Raw genomic sequence first — 19462 nt, 5'->3', positions numbered from 1 at the left:
TATTTTAGTGCCAAATTAGAGTTTCAATCCACTTAACATAGCAAATGAAGTATAAGTGGTGTACTATGGACACATTCTTATTTATTTTCCTTATGCAGATTTTATAACAGGATAGTCTAAATGAAAAACACACACCATATTATATATATTTTATTGACACTGTTGCAGATAAAGAAAGTTTTCAGGTGAGACATTTTGGGGGAGGAATGTAGAAGCTTTTTATTTGCTAGTCCTTTTTCAGTTTAGATTATTTCTACCATTGTTTATTATTATGTATAGTATTCATTCCAGATGACCATGATTATTGTAATGCTATGTATTGAGAAATTTATTCAATGTTTGTTAATTTAAAAGACACAAGTTCAAAGTACAAAAATGGAAACAAAATCTGTAAAAAATAAAGTCATTTGAAGATGTTTAGTCAAATATTTTATATGGGATTGCAATCTCACATGATAAATGTATGGTCACACTTAATTGATTTGAAGGTCTAAGTTCAAGGTTGTAGTTACTACATGTAAAAAAAGAAAGAAATTTGTGCAAAACTGTGGTTTGTAGATGTTTAATCAAATACTTCATATGGGATTGCAACCTTATTTAAATGTATGATTACACACAATGAGGGTAAGATCACTCTTGATAAGAGGTCAGAGGTCAAGGTTAAAGCTACTAAAAAAGATTTTGTTTGTGCAAAACATTGGTTTCTGGATGCCAACTATGTCACTGTAAGCTTTGACCGTATTATATGGGGGCATGGGGGTATTTAATCTTGCTCACTAAAGGTTTTTGTATTTGACTTAATTTTGAGGGAGAGCAGTGTAGACTGTACCTTGACCTATAATGGTTAACTTTTAAAAATTGTGAGTTAGATGAATAGTTGTCTCATGAGCACTCATACCACATCTTCTTATAGCATTTGTGATAAATGGCACAGTTTTTCATTGACTTAGGATTTAAGATTCTTAATTTTGTATAATTTGTATAATGTCCCCCTTAAAGTGGTATGGTTAAAACAAAACCAGCTGTGATGCTAAGTCAGAGAAGGAAACTGGGATTTATCCAACATACATTTTATGGTCTTTTGAATGGACAAGTATCACTTACTGTAAACCAACTTTTTTTAAGGGGCAAGTTGAAGCACATGTTAGTGGTATATTCTTGCTGTGTTGAAGACCCGTTGTAGGCTTTCTGCTGTTTAGTGGGGATATTGTCTCTTTGACACATTCCCCTTTTACATTCTAAATTTTATTATTTTTCACAGATACTTTTAAGTTTATTTCCGGATTAGCCCCTTCTAGTCCATTATATGGCGTTTAAAACAACTTGATGCTGTTAAATAAGGATAGATATTCGAGATATCAAAGTTTACATTGATTTTCTATTTGCAAAAAGTCAAGAAACTAAATCTTGCATGATAATAAGTTGGTTTACAGTTTATAGAAATAAAAATCAGTAGTGGTAATGAGGTATTTATTTTTGGCACGAAAAACACTAAATATGATGAAAGTCAAGTAAGTCTGTAAAACACTACATAGAAAACTAAAAACTGTACAACATGAACCCCACCAAAACCAAGAGTGATCTCAGGTGGAAAATGTAAGATTAAAAATAAGGAGGTATGATTCGTATGATTGCCAATGAGACAACTGTCCACCAAAGTTCAAATGAAGTTTATGTTAACAAAATTACAGGCAATTATATACCATCTTAAATCATACCTGCCAACCCTCCCATTTTGAGTGGGAGTCTCCCCCACAAACAACAAAAATGTTGTTCACTGGAAATTTCCCCCTCATCTGTCCTGGCTCAGGGATGAGAACTTCCTTTTTGAAGGTTTTAGAGCTTGGCAGGTATGTCTTAGATGTGCCCTAACGTAACTGAGGTAAATGTGATCAGAAAGTAAAAACAAATTTCACAATTGACAGTTTACTATATCAACAAATCATGAGCAAATAGTATCTTCTGGTCTAAATGGAAATAATTTTGCATTTTTGATTCAAAATTTTGAAAGGTTGTGAGATTTTGAAAACTGGTCTCAGAGTTCTTGAAATCTTTTTTCCCTTGGTGATCCTTGAGGGAAACATGCTGGATTTCACTATCATTTCTATTGCAAAAATCTGAAATGATGCCTGTCCTTTGGTCCTTTGCAAATTTGGTGGTCAAAACCTTAGGACCACCACTTTTTGAGAATTTGTGGTCTTCATATGGTCTTTTTTTCTTTTTTTGCCTTATCCTGTAGAATATAACAATCTTAACAAACAGATTAAAATGAAAGAATTTCCATTCTTCCAAATTTAAATTTGAAAAATTAATTTCTTTTCATTTATCCTATTTTTCAGCTTATGTTTTTTGTAAGCCAAGGTAAATCTATGGTTCTCACAAACATGCACCAATCCCTGTTTATGTAGGTTTTGCAGCACAACAATTTTTCACACATAGTCAATGAAGACTTTAAACTAATTTGAACTGTGCTTTAAATAGGACAGTTTATGTTAATTTAACTCCATTGTCACTTCAGTTATAGAACAAGTATACCAAAGCTTAAGCCAAAATTATATATTTGTATTTTCTTTCAAGCATGGAATTTTCAGATTGGATTTGTTAGTCACAGTAATCTCCCTTGTCAGACGACTACCATATTCAATGCATGATGTTTTTGTGTGTGTTAAGCCTTAAGAAAATAAAGTCTTGTCTGTCAGTTGTTTTACCCAGAAGTTTGATAAATAAGTGCAAGTGAAAACTGCTTTGTTTTAATAGTAAGATCATGGAATAGGAATATAGCCATAATTTTGATAAGCCTATTGCTGTACATATGTTTATGATATGAAGAGTTTAAAAAGATTAGTTATTTAACTTCCACTCAAGAAGTTTTATGCCACACATACACCTGTTTGAACCCATGGAGTTTGTGGTTTCTGGAATGCTCAGTGGAAGGGATATTCAGATTTGGGATCATCTTCTATTTTATGTTACTTCTGCTGTTATAATTATAATCACTGGGCAAAAAATATTTCTTAAATTCTCCTAGTCGGAGTAAACTTTTCAAAATCTAAAACAACTTCCTTCAGCTTTAACTGTTGGTGTGTGTCATTAACTATAACAAAAGTAGGAGTGCAAAAATCATTGTCTTCATTCTCTGTGGAGTCATCTATTGTTTTTATGTTTATCATAATTTGAATCTCTTGTCAGTACGGGTAGACCATTACTGTATAAATTTTTATAGGCCCATGATTTGGATAACAATGATTACACATTAATATTTCACTTCTGCAATCTTCAAATACAGTAAAAGTATTTCAAAAACATATGATGTGCCTTGACTTACATTTTACCTGAAGTGAGTTTGTGGCAGTTGTAGATTTGTTTTCATTTAACCATGGGTTGGGCATTTATATTCAATTATTTTACCTTGAGCATTGAGGAGAGGTAAAATATGAATATAAATGCCCAACCCATGGTTAGAAACTTATGAAGACCTATTTATAATAATTTAACTTTAAATCTATTTTAAGTAAATATATTATTATGACAGTTTGTTCTGTATGACCTATATTTAACCTTGGGATCACATCTATCCCAGCATCCTTTGTTGATTTCTCTGTTACAACCTTCTTATGCAGTGCAACCCAGCTCAGTAACATTTGGATCACCATAACTTGGTTCAAATTTTGTAGTTTTAACTCACTTATTTTATAATACATGTAGTGTCAAAAATTGACATCATATTTTTTTAAAAACTTTTACCATCTAGTAGCTATTAACGAATAATTGAATGGTCACATACATTTGAATATAATGAATCAAATCTTAAATTTACATTATTTTTTGGAAACCTAAACATGTGGTGCCTACTTTTGAATAACACCAAAGGGTGACGTGACATACCTGAGATCAGATGTGGTCGAGACACATCCTAGAGGTTAACAATTGATAATCAGTTTAATGCTATCTTGCCTATGATGCCATTGATGTTAAATTGACAACAGCACATGTATACAGCTTTAGTTTATGATGATAATTTTATATCTCAAGCCAGTAGCATAATATGAAAAGTTATCACAAAAAAGATTAAAGGTGCAGAAACCATTCATTTGTAAATCCAATTTATTCTTTGCAATTAATCATTGCAAGTAAATGTTATCAAAAGCTATACAGAAAACTGTTATGTATTAGATTTGTACTCTTTAGATGAAACTGCTTGATTGAATTTGAGTTTGGTGTAACTGTATATTGAAGTTGTTTCATTAGTGATTGTACTTGGTAGAATTTATAAGTAACTTGTCTGTTACAGGAAAGACAGAGAAATTCAGAAGTCAAAGGGAACAAAAAAGGTTTACAAAGAACAGACTCAACTACATTTGAAGGCCCTGTAAGTAGTGTATTGTTAACATTGAAGGCCCTGTAAGTAGTGTATTGTTGAAGGCCCTGTAAGTAGTATATTGTTAACATTGAAGGCCCTGTAAGTAGTGTATTGTTCACATTTGAAGGCCCTGTAAGTAGTGTATTGTTCACATTTGAAGGCCCTGTAAGTAGTGTATTGTTCACATTGAAGGCCCTGTAAGTAGTGTATTGTTCACATTTGAAGGCCGTAAGTAGTTTATTGTTCACATTGAAGGCCCTGTAAGTAGTTTATTGTTCACATTTGAAGGCCCTGTAAGTAGTTTATTGTTCACATTTGAAGGCCCTGTAAGTAGTTTATTGCATATTCTATTGTTAACATTGAAGGCCCTGTAAGTAGTTTATTGTTCACATTTGAAGGCCCTGTAAGTAGTTTATTGCGTATTCTATTTTTAACATTGAAGGCCCTGTAAGTATTTTATTGTTAACATTGAAGGCCCTGTAAGTATTCTATTGTTAACATTGAAGGCCCTGTAAGTATTCTATTGTTAACATTGAAGGCCCTGTAAGTATTTTATTGTTAACATTTCTTTAAGTACAATAAAAATGGTCAAGTTTGTGCAGTCTTGTAAAACAATTAATATGAGGCAGGCATAACCTGTGAATGGGGACGAAGTCTGTATGATTTTTTTTATAAATCAAACATGTTAAAAAGAGAAACGGAATTACCGTAACGTTTCCGATTTTGGTTCTGTTGTTAGGGATTTAGTTGTGACGTTATGACGTCATATTCAATGTAAACAAAACGTAACGTTTCCGATTTTGGTTCAGTTGTTAGGGATTTTAGTTGTGACGTTATTTAAGTTATGACGTCATATTCAATGTAAACGAAGAAACGCTGTCATCAAGTAACGTTTTTTTTTATAACAAACAATTTTTAAAAATGAATTAGTATTGAGTTCCTCTCTTAGACTGATAAATATACATCTTATTCAAAGTCTCATGCAAACAAGACCGGAAACGGAAGTAGATTTCTGCGCAGATCCGAAAATTCAAAAACGCGACAAAAAAAAATTGAATGATTTTGAGTTCATTAGTACAATGAAAATATCGGGAAAATTTTCCAGATTTTTTTTTTTATTGAATTTTCTACTGTTATTGGGACTTCGTCCCCATATTACCAATTTAAGATAAAGCTTTTAAAAGGTACTATATTTTTATACACTTTTTGTTATACCAAAATCATTATGAAATTATAGTGGAAGGGAGAGGGGCAGAGGTAATTTAGTATCTATTTTATGTACAAATTTTGTCTGGTCCTCTTGACATTGTTCAATCAGTTACCCTTCTTCCAGACTTGTGTGACTTAATCATATTTTCATTCTTACTGAAAACAACTGAAAATAGTTTGGTATTTTGCATATACCTTAGTTACATTCCTCCAAAACATATGAATAAAAGGAGACATCGTGTACAGTAGACATTATGGAGACAGTCACCCAGCAAAAAGAGATCATGAAACGGTAACCAAGTATCAATACAAAATTTAAGCTCTTAATCTAAATATATTGTCTGTACATCAACACTAATGTCTATACAGTGATGGAAGATTCTTAACCAGTGAAGAGGTTCTTAACTTGGGACTGACCTTACAACAAATAGACAAAGCTCTTTAATATATACAATAGTTAAAAAAAATGGTATAACCAATAATCAAGACTCATATCTCCATAGTTGTCTAACAACCAATGAACAAGGCTCTAGCATACAATAGTTGTCTAACAACCAATAAACAAGGCTCTTATATACTATATTTGTATGAGAGAATGTGTATTGATAATTATTATTTTATTTTACAGGGTTCATTTCAAATCACTCCATTACCAGGCACACATCCATTGCTCATCTTTCTAAATCCAAAAAGTGGCGGAAAACAAGGTGCTAAGTAAGTTATCCCCCTTTAGATTTTTCTTGAATTTCAAGTTGAAATATTAACTAATCTTTAATGATGCCCTAAAACATTCAGATAACAAGGTCGTGTTCTTTACAAATGATTATCCAACAAAAGTACATGGTGTGTTGTTCCCCTTTAATATAATTACAAATTGAATTGTCCCCCTTTCAATCAACTAGTTTGGAATCTTAATCACAAATTAGATAAATTCATTCTCTCCTATAAACACAAGCCTCTTTGTGTTAAAGAAAGGAGATGTGAAAACAGAGGTCATTATATGCATGGATCATTAGGAACCAAAATCAGGATTATGAACATTCATTTTAACTTTTAGTTTCTTGTGTACAATTTGGAGGTTAGTATGGTGTTCATTATCACTGAACCAGTATATATTTGTTTAGGGGCCAGCTGAAGGATGCCTCCAGGTTCGAGAATTTCTTGTTGCATTGAAGACCCGTTGGTGACCTTCTGCTGTTGTCTGCTCTATGGTCGGGTTGTCTCTTTGGCACATTCCCCATTTCCATTCTCAATTTTATTAGAATTGCTCAAGCCAACATTTATGGGAAGGCCCTGACGAAGTGTAAATAATTTTATTGTATTTTGTAGGTTATTGAGAAAATTTCAGTATCTGTTGAATCCACGACAGGTGTATGATATGTTAAAAGGAGGACCAATGCAGGGGTAATTTGATTGTTTAGTCTGTAATATTATTTAGCTCATCATCCACAAATGACTTGCCAAATGTAAGCTATTTTCCTCACACTGTTTTCAATGTCCTTTTGTCATCCATCTGGAAAAAATTTCAAAAGGCTTTTCCTCTAAAGCCATGTGGCTATTAAAAATTACAATTGTAAATATGAAATAAATAGATGTTGCATGATTGCTGATGAGACAACTTTACAAATGAAGTAGATGTTAGCAACAATTATAAGTCACTACACAACCTTCAACAACATAAAGTCTCCTTAAGTGATATTTAATGAATTTGAGTGATTTGAATTCAGATAATGAATATTTATATTACAATTCTTAGCTATGACCCCACACATTGTGCTTGAAACTGTCTCTAAACAGGGGCCAATACAACACAGCACCATCAGATAGAAAAAAAATGGCAGTCCATGACTGATTATGTTTGGCATGGAACATAGTTATCTCAGAATCATAAAAAGGACATTACATTATTAAGTTGTCTTACTCCTCTTCAGCATATTCAGAGATTATTATGATTTGCATTGAATTAGTTAAAACTTGTTGTGTTGCAATTGTAACCATATATTTGAAAATAGGTATACAGTACATCAACAATTGATTATCACCACTTTCAGACAGGAACTTATATTTTGATATCTTTGTAATTAATACTTTCAAAATGTTTAACTTGATCTTAGGTTATATTTGATTTTCCAGTTTACAGTTTTTTCATGACGTGCCAGGAGCCAGAATATTAGCCTGTGGTGGAGACGGTACTGTGGGATGGCTCATAGATGCCATGGGTAATATTTATAGTACTGTAAATTCAAAAATTATTGCCATGTTTTTAAAACTGTGAAAATATGTGACAGGGTTATAATTGCAACAATTTAAATAATTTAAAAAATAAATGCATGCAAAAATTTCTGAATTTACAGTATGGTAAGATTAGAGTTTGTACAAGTTGTAAAAAATTTCAACATAGACAGTTGGATAACATCAAAGTACAGGACTTAAAAATAGACATCTGAAGATCAACATAAATTTGTAATTAATGAAAAATTATACACACCATATAAGACCTTTATTAACCCCAAGGTCTAGCCAAGTATTAATCTATTTCAAGACAGACAGCTAAAGATTTGACTTAATTTTGGGGTAAAGATTGCGTAAAATGAAATCAAAACCCTATGTTTACATTGTCTTTTATAGCTGACTATGCGGTATGGGCTTTGCTCATTGTTGAAGGCTGTACAGTGACTTATAGTTGTTAATGTCTGTGTCAATTTGGTCTCTTGTGGACAGTTGTCTCATTGGCAATCATACCATATCCTCTTTTTTTCTACTTTCCTTGTATTTTTTTCTAGAGCTGTGTCTTTGCTGATATACTTTTTATTTTTTCTACCTTTGCATTTTTTTACTTGGTATTATTTCAAGCAATAAACCATTTAAAAACTTCTTTCATAATGTTTATGTTCTTATACATAATATAGGAGTATAAAACCTGAATGTGTTAAAGCTTCATTTTGTTCAGAGAAGGAAAAAAAACTCTTTTTAGTGCTATAGTAAACAATGAATGTTCAGTACAAATCACATTCTATTTTGATTATAAGAAAAGGGGCCCTGGATCTTTAAATCCTGATCCAATATTCATACAATACTAAATTGTGAACTTTATAAACTTTTACATATGAATATATATTACAGATAAGATGAATTACACAGAAAGACCTGCAGTAGCCGTATTACCCTTAGGGACAGGAAATGATTTAGCCAGGTGTTTACGTTGGGGTGGTGGTAAGAAGTTACAATTATATAGCTCATTTCTGATACATTTTGACTAAATTAACACATAGCTGAAAATTGTGCTAAATGAGTTATGAATAACAATACATCTGTTAAACTATTTTTTTCTATTTAAAATTGTGTTGTTTTTGCCACCACAAAACAGACCAAAATTCTTTTATTTTGTTTAAGGAATGACTGTAATATTTTTCTGTCTATGAAGAAATAACATAAAAAATTTGGTGCACACTGAATAACACGCGTAGCAGGTTGCGGGTTATTTAACAGTGTGCACCAATTTTTTTATGTTATTTCTAATAGACAGAAAAAAATATTACAGTCATTTCTAAAAATTTAATTCTAAATTCCATTTTAAACCGTAGAAAACCATGCAAAAACGTTGATGACGTCACGGTCACATGACTAAATTATGTCTATGGGCTGATAACAAAATAACGTCAGCCAATCAGAAGACGTGTTACATCCAAAATTAAATTATATTTGAATGTTCCTATATCAATCAATGTCTTTTTAGTGTCCATGTATTTGTGCACTTGCATATATGGTCGATTTCTATCAAACACACCTAAAAAAATTCTGTGCATCCCAAGTTTATTAATAATTAGGTTCTTTTTTTAGGTTATGAAGGAGAGAGTTTGAACAAGATTTTATTCCGTGTATCACATAGCTTACCAATAATGATGGATAGATGGAAGATTGATTTCAGTAAACCAGAGGAAGGCGAAGAGGAGGAAGGGGATCCTATACCTTATAACATTATCAATAATTATTTCTCCATTGGAGTTGTAAGTCCTATACCTTATAACATTATCAATAATTATTTCTCCATTGGAGTTGTAAGTCCTATACCTTATAACATCATCAATAATTATTTCTCCATTGGAGTTGTAAGTCCTATACCTTATAACATTATCAATAATTATTTCTCCATTGGAGTTGTAAGTCCTATACCTTATAACATTATCAATAATTATTTCTCCATTGGAGTTGTAAGTCCTATACCTTATAACATTATCAATAATTATTTCTCCATTGGAGTTGTAAGTCCTATACCTTATAACATTATCAATAAATATTTCTCCATTGGAGTTGTAAGTCCTATACCTTATAACATTATCAATAATTATTTCTCCATTGGAGTTGTAAGTCCTATACCTTATAACATTATCAATAATTATTTCTCCATTGGAGTTGTAAGTCCTATACCTTATAACATTATCAATAATTATTTCTCCATTGGAGTTGTAAGTCCTATACCTTATAACATTATCAATAAATATTTCTCCATTGGAGTTGTAAGTCCTATACCTTATAACATTATCAATAATTATTTCTCCATTGGAGTTGTAAGTCCTATACCTTATAACATTATCAGTAATTATTTCTCCATTGGAGTTGTAAGTCCTATACCTTATAACATTATCAATAATTATTTCTCCATTGGAGTTGTAAGTCCTATACCTTATAACATTATCAATAATTATTTCTCCATTGTCTATTCATCTGTCCATCCAATCCGTCCGTCCCTCTGTCTGTCCCATGAATATTGTCATCGCATTTTTCTCAGGTACTACCTTACAAGGATTTCTAAAATTGGGTTTCAGGGTTTATATAAGTCTGCTATACTGTTTTAATATTTGTTTCCTTTTTCTAACTTTAGTTTGCCTCAACAAAAAGTTATGAACTTATAAACAATGCTTATTGCCACAAAACTCAGATCAAGTACACATTTTGGTAGCATCACTATTACAGTTCTTGAGTTATGTCCCTTTATAATGTTATATGCAAGTGGGGCATCATCTGTGTACGTCTCATCGACACATTTTCCATTTATTTTATATACATTAGACCATTGGTGTTCCTGTTTAAATTGTTTTACACTTGTCATTTTGGGGCACTTTTTAGTTTGCTGTTCCATTTAAACTCTGTGTTAAAGGCCATACTATGACCTATAATTGTTAATTATTTTTTACAATGTGACTTGGATTGAGAGTTGTCTCTATGGCATTAATCATACCACATCTTTTTCATAGTTAAAAAATACACGAAAAACAAAGGAACCCATGTGAACCATTCATATTCTGAATTGTCATGACAACCATTCATATTCTGAATTGTCATGACAACCATTAATATTCTGAATTGTCATGACAAGACATTTATTTTGCCCATGTATGGGGTGCAGGCCATTCCCAACCCCTAGTATAATTACAGGTAAATATATTGAAAACAGATATTACCACCAATTAACCATTTATATATTCTTATTTTTTTTAATTTCAATACCTTTTTAGTCCTTGAATAGTTTGTACTGCTTTTTCATTTCTTGAATGACTTCTAAAGATGAAGGTTAGATATTAGTTTTAGGCAACTTTTAAAAACAGTTCCCTCTACTTTTTCATGGACAAGAATGAGAATTACAAACTTTCATTTCAAGTTTCTTAGGAACATATCTGCCAAGTTTGATCTCATTTGCTACAAGGGAAAATGCTAAGTGATGACAGATTCCATGTGATCTTAAAAATCAGACCATTCTCAACTGATGAGACTTTAATACACAGTGTCAGTAAATGTGATATAACTGACACATGTGATAATTATGAATGTCACATTTTCTTTGCATGTTTTTGATGGTTTTTTTTGGTTTTATGTTTTGTTGCTGTCTCCAGGTCAATTATACCACGTTTTTCTGATAGGTTATTAAAGAACCAGTTTGTTAGATTATTCTCCATTGAGGATGGTATTTTCTTTGTCAGAGAGATAGTACAAACATTTTATTGAATCTAGTTGACATAATGTAAGAACTCTGTGTTGAATTAAGCTGTTAGATTATTGCCTTGTTTATATATACCACAAAGTTCCTTTATTTGTACTTTAAAGGATTCATCTTGTGAAGTATAGTCACTGTTACTTTGTGATATAGATCTTCAAAAAAAAGATCTTTGCTGAGATTTTGTTTAGTGTGTATAGGAATTTTGTGTTATTAGATGATGTGTAATACCACTTCTTTTCCACTCTATTTTTAGGTGGGTTTTATGTATGGTGTTGTCAGTCAAGATAACAGCTCTGTAACATTGAGGTTGTGAGTTCAAACCATGCTTATGTGGGTTCACTTAACTCCAAACTTAATTGACTATAATTGTCAGTTTTTCTATTGAAGGTCATGGTTTTCTTTAGGGACTGTAGCTTTCTCCAACAATAAAAACTGATTGTCACGAAATAACTCAATATTGTTGAAAGTGGGGTTAAACACTAATTAATCAATCTGTCATTCATGAATCACATGCATTACTTGACATTACAGTTGTTTATTTTTGGCATTATTATCTCGGCCTTGATGCTTATGAAATAGAAAAAAAGTTACACAGGAGAAATTATCTTGTTTCATATTACACTAAGAATGGTACAACATCTTTTAAGTAAATCCATTTATTGAAGAATATATAAAAAATATTTTTACAATGACAAAATATCATTATGAAATCATTATTATATATATGTTTTTACTCTATATCTATGAAGTTTGTTTGTTTTTTTTTTAGTATTTCTTAAAAAAAACCAATAGTCTTATGTATTTCTATCCGAATATGAAGTTAAGTTTGTAACTACTCTGATTTGATTTACCAGTAATATCGTTAACTACGGGAAGATAATCTTTTTGCTGCACTGGTTAGGTTATATATATCACACTGAGATGCATAATGAAAAAGAAGTTTTGCATTTATTGTATCACCCATCATCTGATATGCAATACCAAGACAGATTAGGGAATAATATGAAATATTTTCATGTAAAATTTTATGTTTAAAATAATCAATAATTGTCTGATGTAACATATGGAGATATATTCTATATGATGTAATGTCACCTTGATGGTAGTAACACAGGAATGTCAGAAATACTCCAAACACTACAGGATTTATCATTATAGGATGGTCTGTAACATCCATTTGTAGTTCTTGTGGAATATATGGGGCAATATGCGCAATTGTTTCTACATAGGCGGTAATGGTAATGTTTTCTTTTGTTGCTCAGCCCATATCGTAAACTTGTATATGTATGATGGCTTGTTTCGAAGCTGAGACATTTTTACATATGTGGTTAAATTTTCGGGGTACAAAGTGTGATTCATTTTTCCGTAAATTAGCAAACCCCGAGTATCCTTTTGCGATGTGGCTCCTCAAGGTAAAAAATCCCATTTTTGACACAATAAGTTCTTTAAAAATTTAATACTTTGAACACATTTAATGGCTCCATAGACTTTACACATTTATTCTGTGTTCCCTTACTTTCTAAATTAACACAAATGGTTCAGCTCAGTCATTTGTTTACAGGTGACTTTTGAGTTCCTCATTTCAAGGCGCATTAGGGATATTGTCCCATATAAGGACTTGCATAGAAAGTAAGCTTCAGGAAATGTTTGTATTTTTAATACTGTGTGAGGTCTTTTTTGTTTTAATTTATTCAGCACAGATTCCTCGTTTTGATTTACACCTTTGCATTCTGCTGTACTTTTCATTCTTGAAACAAGTTCTAGTATACATAATGATGTTAAGTTATTTTTATGAACATAAAAGAAGGCGGCCAGCATCAGCCATCCAGATACTGCATCTGATTGTGTTCCTATCAATAGATGATTTAGGTCCTGTTTGTATTTATAATATTGGTGTTTGTTGTTTGAATTTGGTAGTTGTAAAGTCTCTATTTTTTTCTGATATATATGTGAAAGAAATAGTGTAAAGATGCGTCTCGATAATTCTGTTCTTGAATGATAAAGCAAGTTTTTAAACAAGGTTACATGACCATTTTTGTTTGAAATTTTAGGATAATCACACATTGAATATGCGTTTATCTTTGAGACGTTATTTACTATGGGTAGACTACTACAATGATACAGAGGTTCTGAATGTAAGAAACAGTGAATTCCTTGTTCATATGAATCCTTTAGGGTATTGGTCATTTTAAGTTTGTTGTTACGATTAAATCGTAAATAAAACAAATTATTGTCAGGAATGAAATAATGTAATAATGTTTCATATTCTACACAATACAAAAGTCTCTTTAAACAAGCCATGAAGCATGGTATGATGTTATCTGGTCTGCATATTGATGGGTCTGATTCTTCTGATATCCAAAACATTAAAGTCTTTAGAAAATAGGAACACAATAAACCTTTCAAATCCTGGTGCTTGTCTACAATTTCTTTGAGAAGGATTTTTAACAAGGCATAGACTAACAGCTGTGTATGACTGAAGGAAAATATTAGAACTTTTTCAGCAACAGAAAAAGACATTCTCCATTCGAGATTTTCATTTTTGGACCCCTTGCAGCCAATCGGTACAAATAACACACCACAGTTTGCTATTTTAGTAATAAGTTCTGGTGTAGGCCATGTTGTGCGTGGTCTACTGACCCATGGTTGGGCTTGACTTACCCATTTATCACATTTAAGGCAAAATGCTAAATCATATAAATCTTCCTGATCTGAGAAACATGGTCCATGAATTTTACTGAAAGAAGGACTGCTATTTGAAAAAGATTGTAAATAAGATAGATAAAGTTCATTTGAGAGCTTATTCATCATACAAGTCTGTTGTAGTATCATTTTTGCTAATTTTGAATGGAAAATATAGTCATCTGGAAGACGTAATTGTGTGAAACATGGATGTGTATCCTCTGTATCCATAACTAGAGGAATCCGATAGAATGGGAAAACAGCATCTCTTTCTGATTCATAAACTGTAAATTCTGGATCAATTAACATTATATCAAAGTCACTGCCTTTTAAGTCTAGTCCTTCACCTTTACTGCCACTACTTATCTTTGACATCTCAATATAACCAATGTCACTTATAAGGTAAGTCAATCTCCGAACTCTAACATCCTCCTTAGAACCAATCTTCTTACACAGGTACTCATAAAAATGAATTGATAGACTTTTATCTGTGGACATTTTCACTGGTACCTCTCAATTCTGTAAAATATATAATAATTTTCACTCAAAACTATAATAAATTATATACATAAATTAGGTCGTTAGTTTTCTCCTTTGAATTAATTTCACATTGTCATTTAAGGGCCTTTTATAGCTGACTATGGGGTATGGGCTTAGCTCATTGTTGAAGGCTATACTGTGACCTATAGTTGTTAATTTCTGTGTTATTTTGGTCTCTTATGGAGAGTTGTCTCATTGGCAATCATACCACATCTTCTTTTATATATATATTTATTTAAATGTAAACTCCTATTTTTAATGCACATATTGTTTAAAATCTTCAACAAATTAAAAATAATTTAACATTTGTTGATATGACAATGTACTATTGTTAAGGCCAGTCTTGTAGTGATAGATGACATTTTCGTCAAGAGTGGGCTCGGTGGCCAAGTGGTCTAAGTATTCTTAACTACTGTATCACTAGCCTATCAACACAGAAATAGAAGACAAAAAAAAGGAACTGCAATTAAAAAAAATGTCAGTGCAATTGAAACTTTTAAATGAATACCCTGATCCCCAACACATACAGATATTCCTTTAATTACTCCTTTGAAGAGAATTCTGTTCATAGATAATTTTCTCCATTCTGACACTGCATACTGAGTTATTGTTAAAGTATACATAGCATAAATAAATTACAGATATTATAGCATAAATTAAATTACAGATATTATATTGTAATCTGAGTAAACTAAACATTAACTAAATTTTGAATAGTAATCACTAATACTGATGTCAAACAATTGTATGTTTCACCCGGTAGTGAAGGGTGCATTTAGTGTTACCCTTGTCCCTTCCGTCCCATCCTGTCTGTCAGTACATCCGCACAATTGGTTTCTGTTCTCTAACTTAAGTTTACCTCAACCAAATGTTATAAAACTTATACACAATGCTTATTACCACAAAACACATATCAAGTAGGAAATTGGGTGGTGTCACTTTTACGGCTCATAAGTTATACTCCTTTTTAAACAAAAAATTGCTGTATTTTTCGTTAACGTTGTCTAACTTTAGTGTGCCTCAACCAATGGTTATATAACTTATACAGAATGTATCTGTGGCACATAGACATATTCTCTATTTATTTTCTTTAATGAGTGTGAACATTGATGCATATATTTAGTTTTAAGTTTAAGTGTATGTTAAACGTTGATAGATAATAAAATTGAGAAAGGAAATGGTGAATATGTCAAAGCGACAACCACCCGACCATAGAGCAAACAACAGCCGAAGGCAACCAATGGGTCTTCAATGTAGCGAGAATTCCCGCACCCGTAGGTGTCCTTCAGCTGGCCCCTAAAATATGCATAATAGTACAGTGATAATGGACGTCATACTAAACTCCGAATTATACACAAGAAACTAAAATTTAAAATCATACAAGACTAACAAAGGCCAGAGGCTCCTGACTTGGGACAGGCGCAAAATTGCGGCGGGGTTAAACATGTTTATGAGATCTCAACCCTCCCCCTATACCTCTAGCCAATGTAGAAAAGTAAAACAATAACAATACGCACATTAAAATTCAGTTCAAGAGAAGTCCGAGTCTGATGTCAAAAGATGTAACAAAAGAAAATAAATAAAATGACAATAATACATAAATAACAACAGACTACTAGCAGTTAACTGACATGCCAGCTCCAGACCTCAATTAAACTGATTGAAAGATTATGTCTTCATCATATGAATATCAGGTACAATCCCTCCCGTTAGGGGTTTAGTATCATACTATCATAAAATATATGAGAAGAACATAACCCGTGTCATGCCAACAACTGTTTTTTTAGAAATAAATGTGTTTAGTTCCGATGCAAAGACCCTATCAGTGAATCAATGTTAAAGCCAAAATATGCAATCTTTAATGACCTGACAACAGTATCGTAACTATATCCCCTTTTAATAAGTCTATTTAAAGGTTTTGTTAGTTTCTGAGGAGAATACTGACATTTTTGTGCTTTATAAAGAATATTTCCATAAAATTTTGGATGTGAAATACCTGAACGTATAAGATGTCTGCATGTTGAGTTATATTTACGAATTATTTCCTTATACCGGTGATAAAATTTAGTAAATGTTTTGACCAGTTTGTGATATCGAAAACCCTGGTGTAATAATTTTTCAGTAATACATAAATTTCTCTCGCTAAAATCTAATACATTGTTACATACACGAGCGAATCGTACAAGTTGAGATATATAAACACCATAAGATGGTGACAAGGGAACGTCACCATCTAAAAATGGATAATTAACAATAGGAAATGAAAAATCATCTCTTTTATCATAAATTTTTGTATTAAGCTTCCCGTTTATGATATAGATATCAAGATCGAGGAAAGGGCAGTGGTCATTGTTATCATTAGCTTTATTTAAAGTAAGTTCTACAGGATAAATTTCTTTAGTAAACATACTGAAGTCGTCATTATTTAGAGCCAATATATCATCCAAATATCTAAAAGTATTGTTAAATTTTTGTATCAAATGTTGTTTTGATGGGTCTTTGCTAATTTTAGTCATAAATTGTAACTCATAACAATACAAAAACAGGTCCGCAATAAGTGGTGCACAGTTAGTCCCCATTGGAATTCCAATAACTTGACGATATACGGAATCTCCAAAGCGAACAAAAATGTTATCAAGTAAAAATTCAAGTGCATAAATAGTATCAAAGCATGTCCAATTGACATAGTTCTTTTGTTTATTGCTACTAAAAAATGATCTAAAAGAGTTTGAACATATGTACTCGCATTCCGACTTTTTAAATGCCCAGTTAATTAGGGATGTGAATTTTTTCTTAATAAGAATATGAGGCAAAGTGGTATATAGGGTAGAAAAATCAAAACTTTGAACAGATTCAAAATCACCAATATATGCATGCAATTTATCAAGTACTTCCAACGAGTTTTTGACACTCCAAAAGTAATTAATTCCACTATTTTCAAAGGCCTTATTTGAACAATTTATTATCAGGTTTTTTATTGTACCAAGTGTACTAGTAAGTAAAACAGACAATTTAGTAGTTGAACAATGGCTGGAAGATGAAATAAATCTATATTTGTAAGGTTTTTTGTGCAGCTTCGGAAGCCAGTACATAGTTGGGACTTTCATTGTGTTTGGTTCTGCTTGTAAAGAAGTAGCTAAAAGTTTATGTTTGTTACAGATGTCGTTTTCTGAAAATGAAGTCAGTTGGAATGTTGGTGAATTCGTGATTTCCTTTTGCAGAACCTCTATATAAAATTTACGTCAAACAATAATGATATTATTAGCAGCTTTATCAGCCGGGACAAAAACAAATTCCTTGGCTAGTTCTGTTAGTTTATTTTTGATACGCGAAATAGGGTTTTTATAGTTTTTGTTGAGGGTAAAATGTTCTTTAAAATGTTGTATTCGAATATCAACTATCTTCATTACTGAATTAAAAAAAGAGTCCAAAGATTTTTTGTCAGCTTTTTCCCGTTTTACCCATTTCAAACAGTAGGCGCGGAGTGAGTCGTTGATGATATTACGACACTCATTCCAGTTAACAGTTGACGGGGGACGATATTTAGGTCCTTTACTGAGGAATGATTTTAACTCTCGGTCGCGAACGATGTTAAGGTCTCCTGTTATAACATGGGAAATTGGTCCATAGGTGTATTCTGAATTACTGCAATTACACGACATAGGTGTATTTTCAGTGATATTTACATCTTTACACAATTGGCTATAATTAAACACATATTTTCGGGTAGATTTCTTGTAAATATAACAAATGAGAGGGAGTTCAGTATTATCAAAATATCCAGGAATTTGGTCTTTAACAGAATGGTCGTTAAAAATACCGGCAATATTTACAAAATCAAAACCTTTATTGACATACTTTATTTTAATAAAATGTTTTTTATGATCTTCAGGGCGATCAATTTTTGGAAACAGTTTAGAATAACAATATGCCATTATAATTTGGACAATTTCATACTTAGGACTGTAATATGAAATTGTGTTGCAATCCTCTAAAATTTTATTTAATTTTTTTATAGGTAAAGAACAAAGCTTGGTTAACAGATAATGTCTGCCGTTGTTTTTTGAAATGGAAATTAGGTCCGAAATATTTGTATGGTTGGTCCGAAATTTTCTTTGATTGCGATTTTTTCTGCGTCCATGAGAACGATTTTTACGAACAGTTTTAGAAACTATATCCAAAATGTTAACAGAATCGGTTCTTGATATATTGCCAATTCCCATGATATTATCATTAAGACCGAGAGGGTAGACTGTCTGTAATTTTTTAATCCAATTTAATTCATTTATTTTTCGTGATCGTACAAACTTGGAATGAGATTCACCAGGCTGCTTATTTACTACTTCTAAAGGTTGAACTGTTAAATATTTAATAGGATGACTGTGCTTCTTAAGATGTTGATAAATGATACTTTTGAATTTATTGGGTCTTTTAAAACGATACAGGTGTTCTTGCGTGCGTTTAGATAAATATCGCCCAGTTTCACCTACGTACTGAATACCGCATCCCGGTTTGTTTCATGTGAGTAAATAAATAATACTGTTTGTTTTTCAAGTAATATCAGTTTCAAAATTTAGAGAAAATGTGCGACCATTAAATGTGGACCTTACTGTATTGTTGGTGGAAAGACGGGGACACGTAAGTCATTTTTTGGCATGACACTTATCGATAGAAGG

At 31.8% G+C, this 19462-nt stretch overlaps 1 protein-coding gene across 10 annotated transcripts in view; it reads left to right on the top strand.

The window, feature by feature from the left end:
* LOC139511306 (diacylglycerol kinase beta-like) overlaps window positions 1–19462 on the top strand; it is a 142738-nt gene that overhangs the window by 85278 nt on the left and 37998 nt on the right. For all 10 annotated transcript variants that reach the window (XM_071297939.1, XM_071297941.1, XM_071297938.1 and 7 more), the window contains 6 exons: window positions 4292–4369; window positions 6198–6283; window positions 6899–6973; window positions 7703–7788; window positions 8693–8782; window positions 9410–9576. In XM_071297939.1, the coding sequence (XP_071154040.1) occupies window positions 4292–4369; window positions 6198–6283; window positions 6899–6973; window positions 7703–7788; window positions 8693–8782; window positions 9410–9576 (582 nt within the window). The remainder of the gene's footprint in view (window positions 1–4291; window positions 4370–6197; window positions 6284–6898; window positions 6974–7702; window positions 7789–8692; window positions 8783–9409; window positions 9577–19462) is intronic.

This window comes from Mytilus edulis, chromosome 2 (assembly GCF_963676685.1).
Source record: "Mytilus edulis chromosome 2, xbMytEdul2.2, whole genome shotgun sequence".
Classification (NCBI taxonomy): domain Eukaryota; kingdom Metazoa; phylum Mollusca; class Bivalvia; order Mytilida; family Mytilidae; genus Mytilus; species Mytilus edulis.
This window is presented reverse-complemented; position numbering and strand designations above follow the sequence as displayed.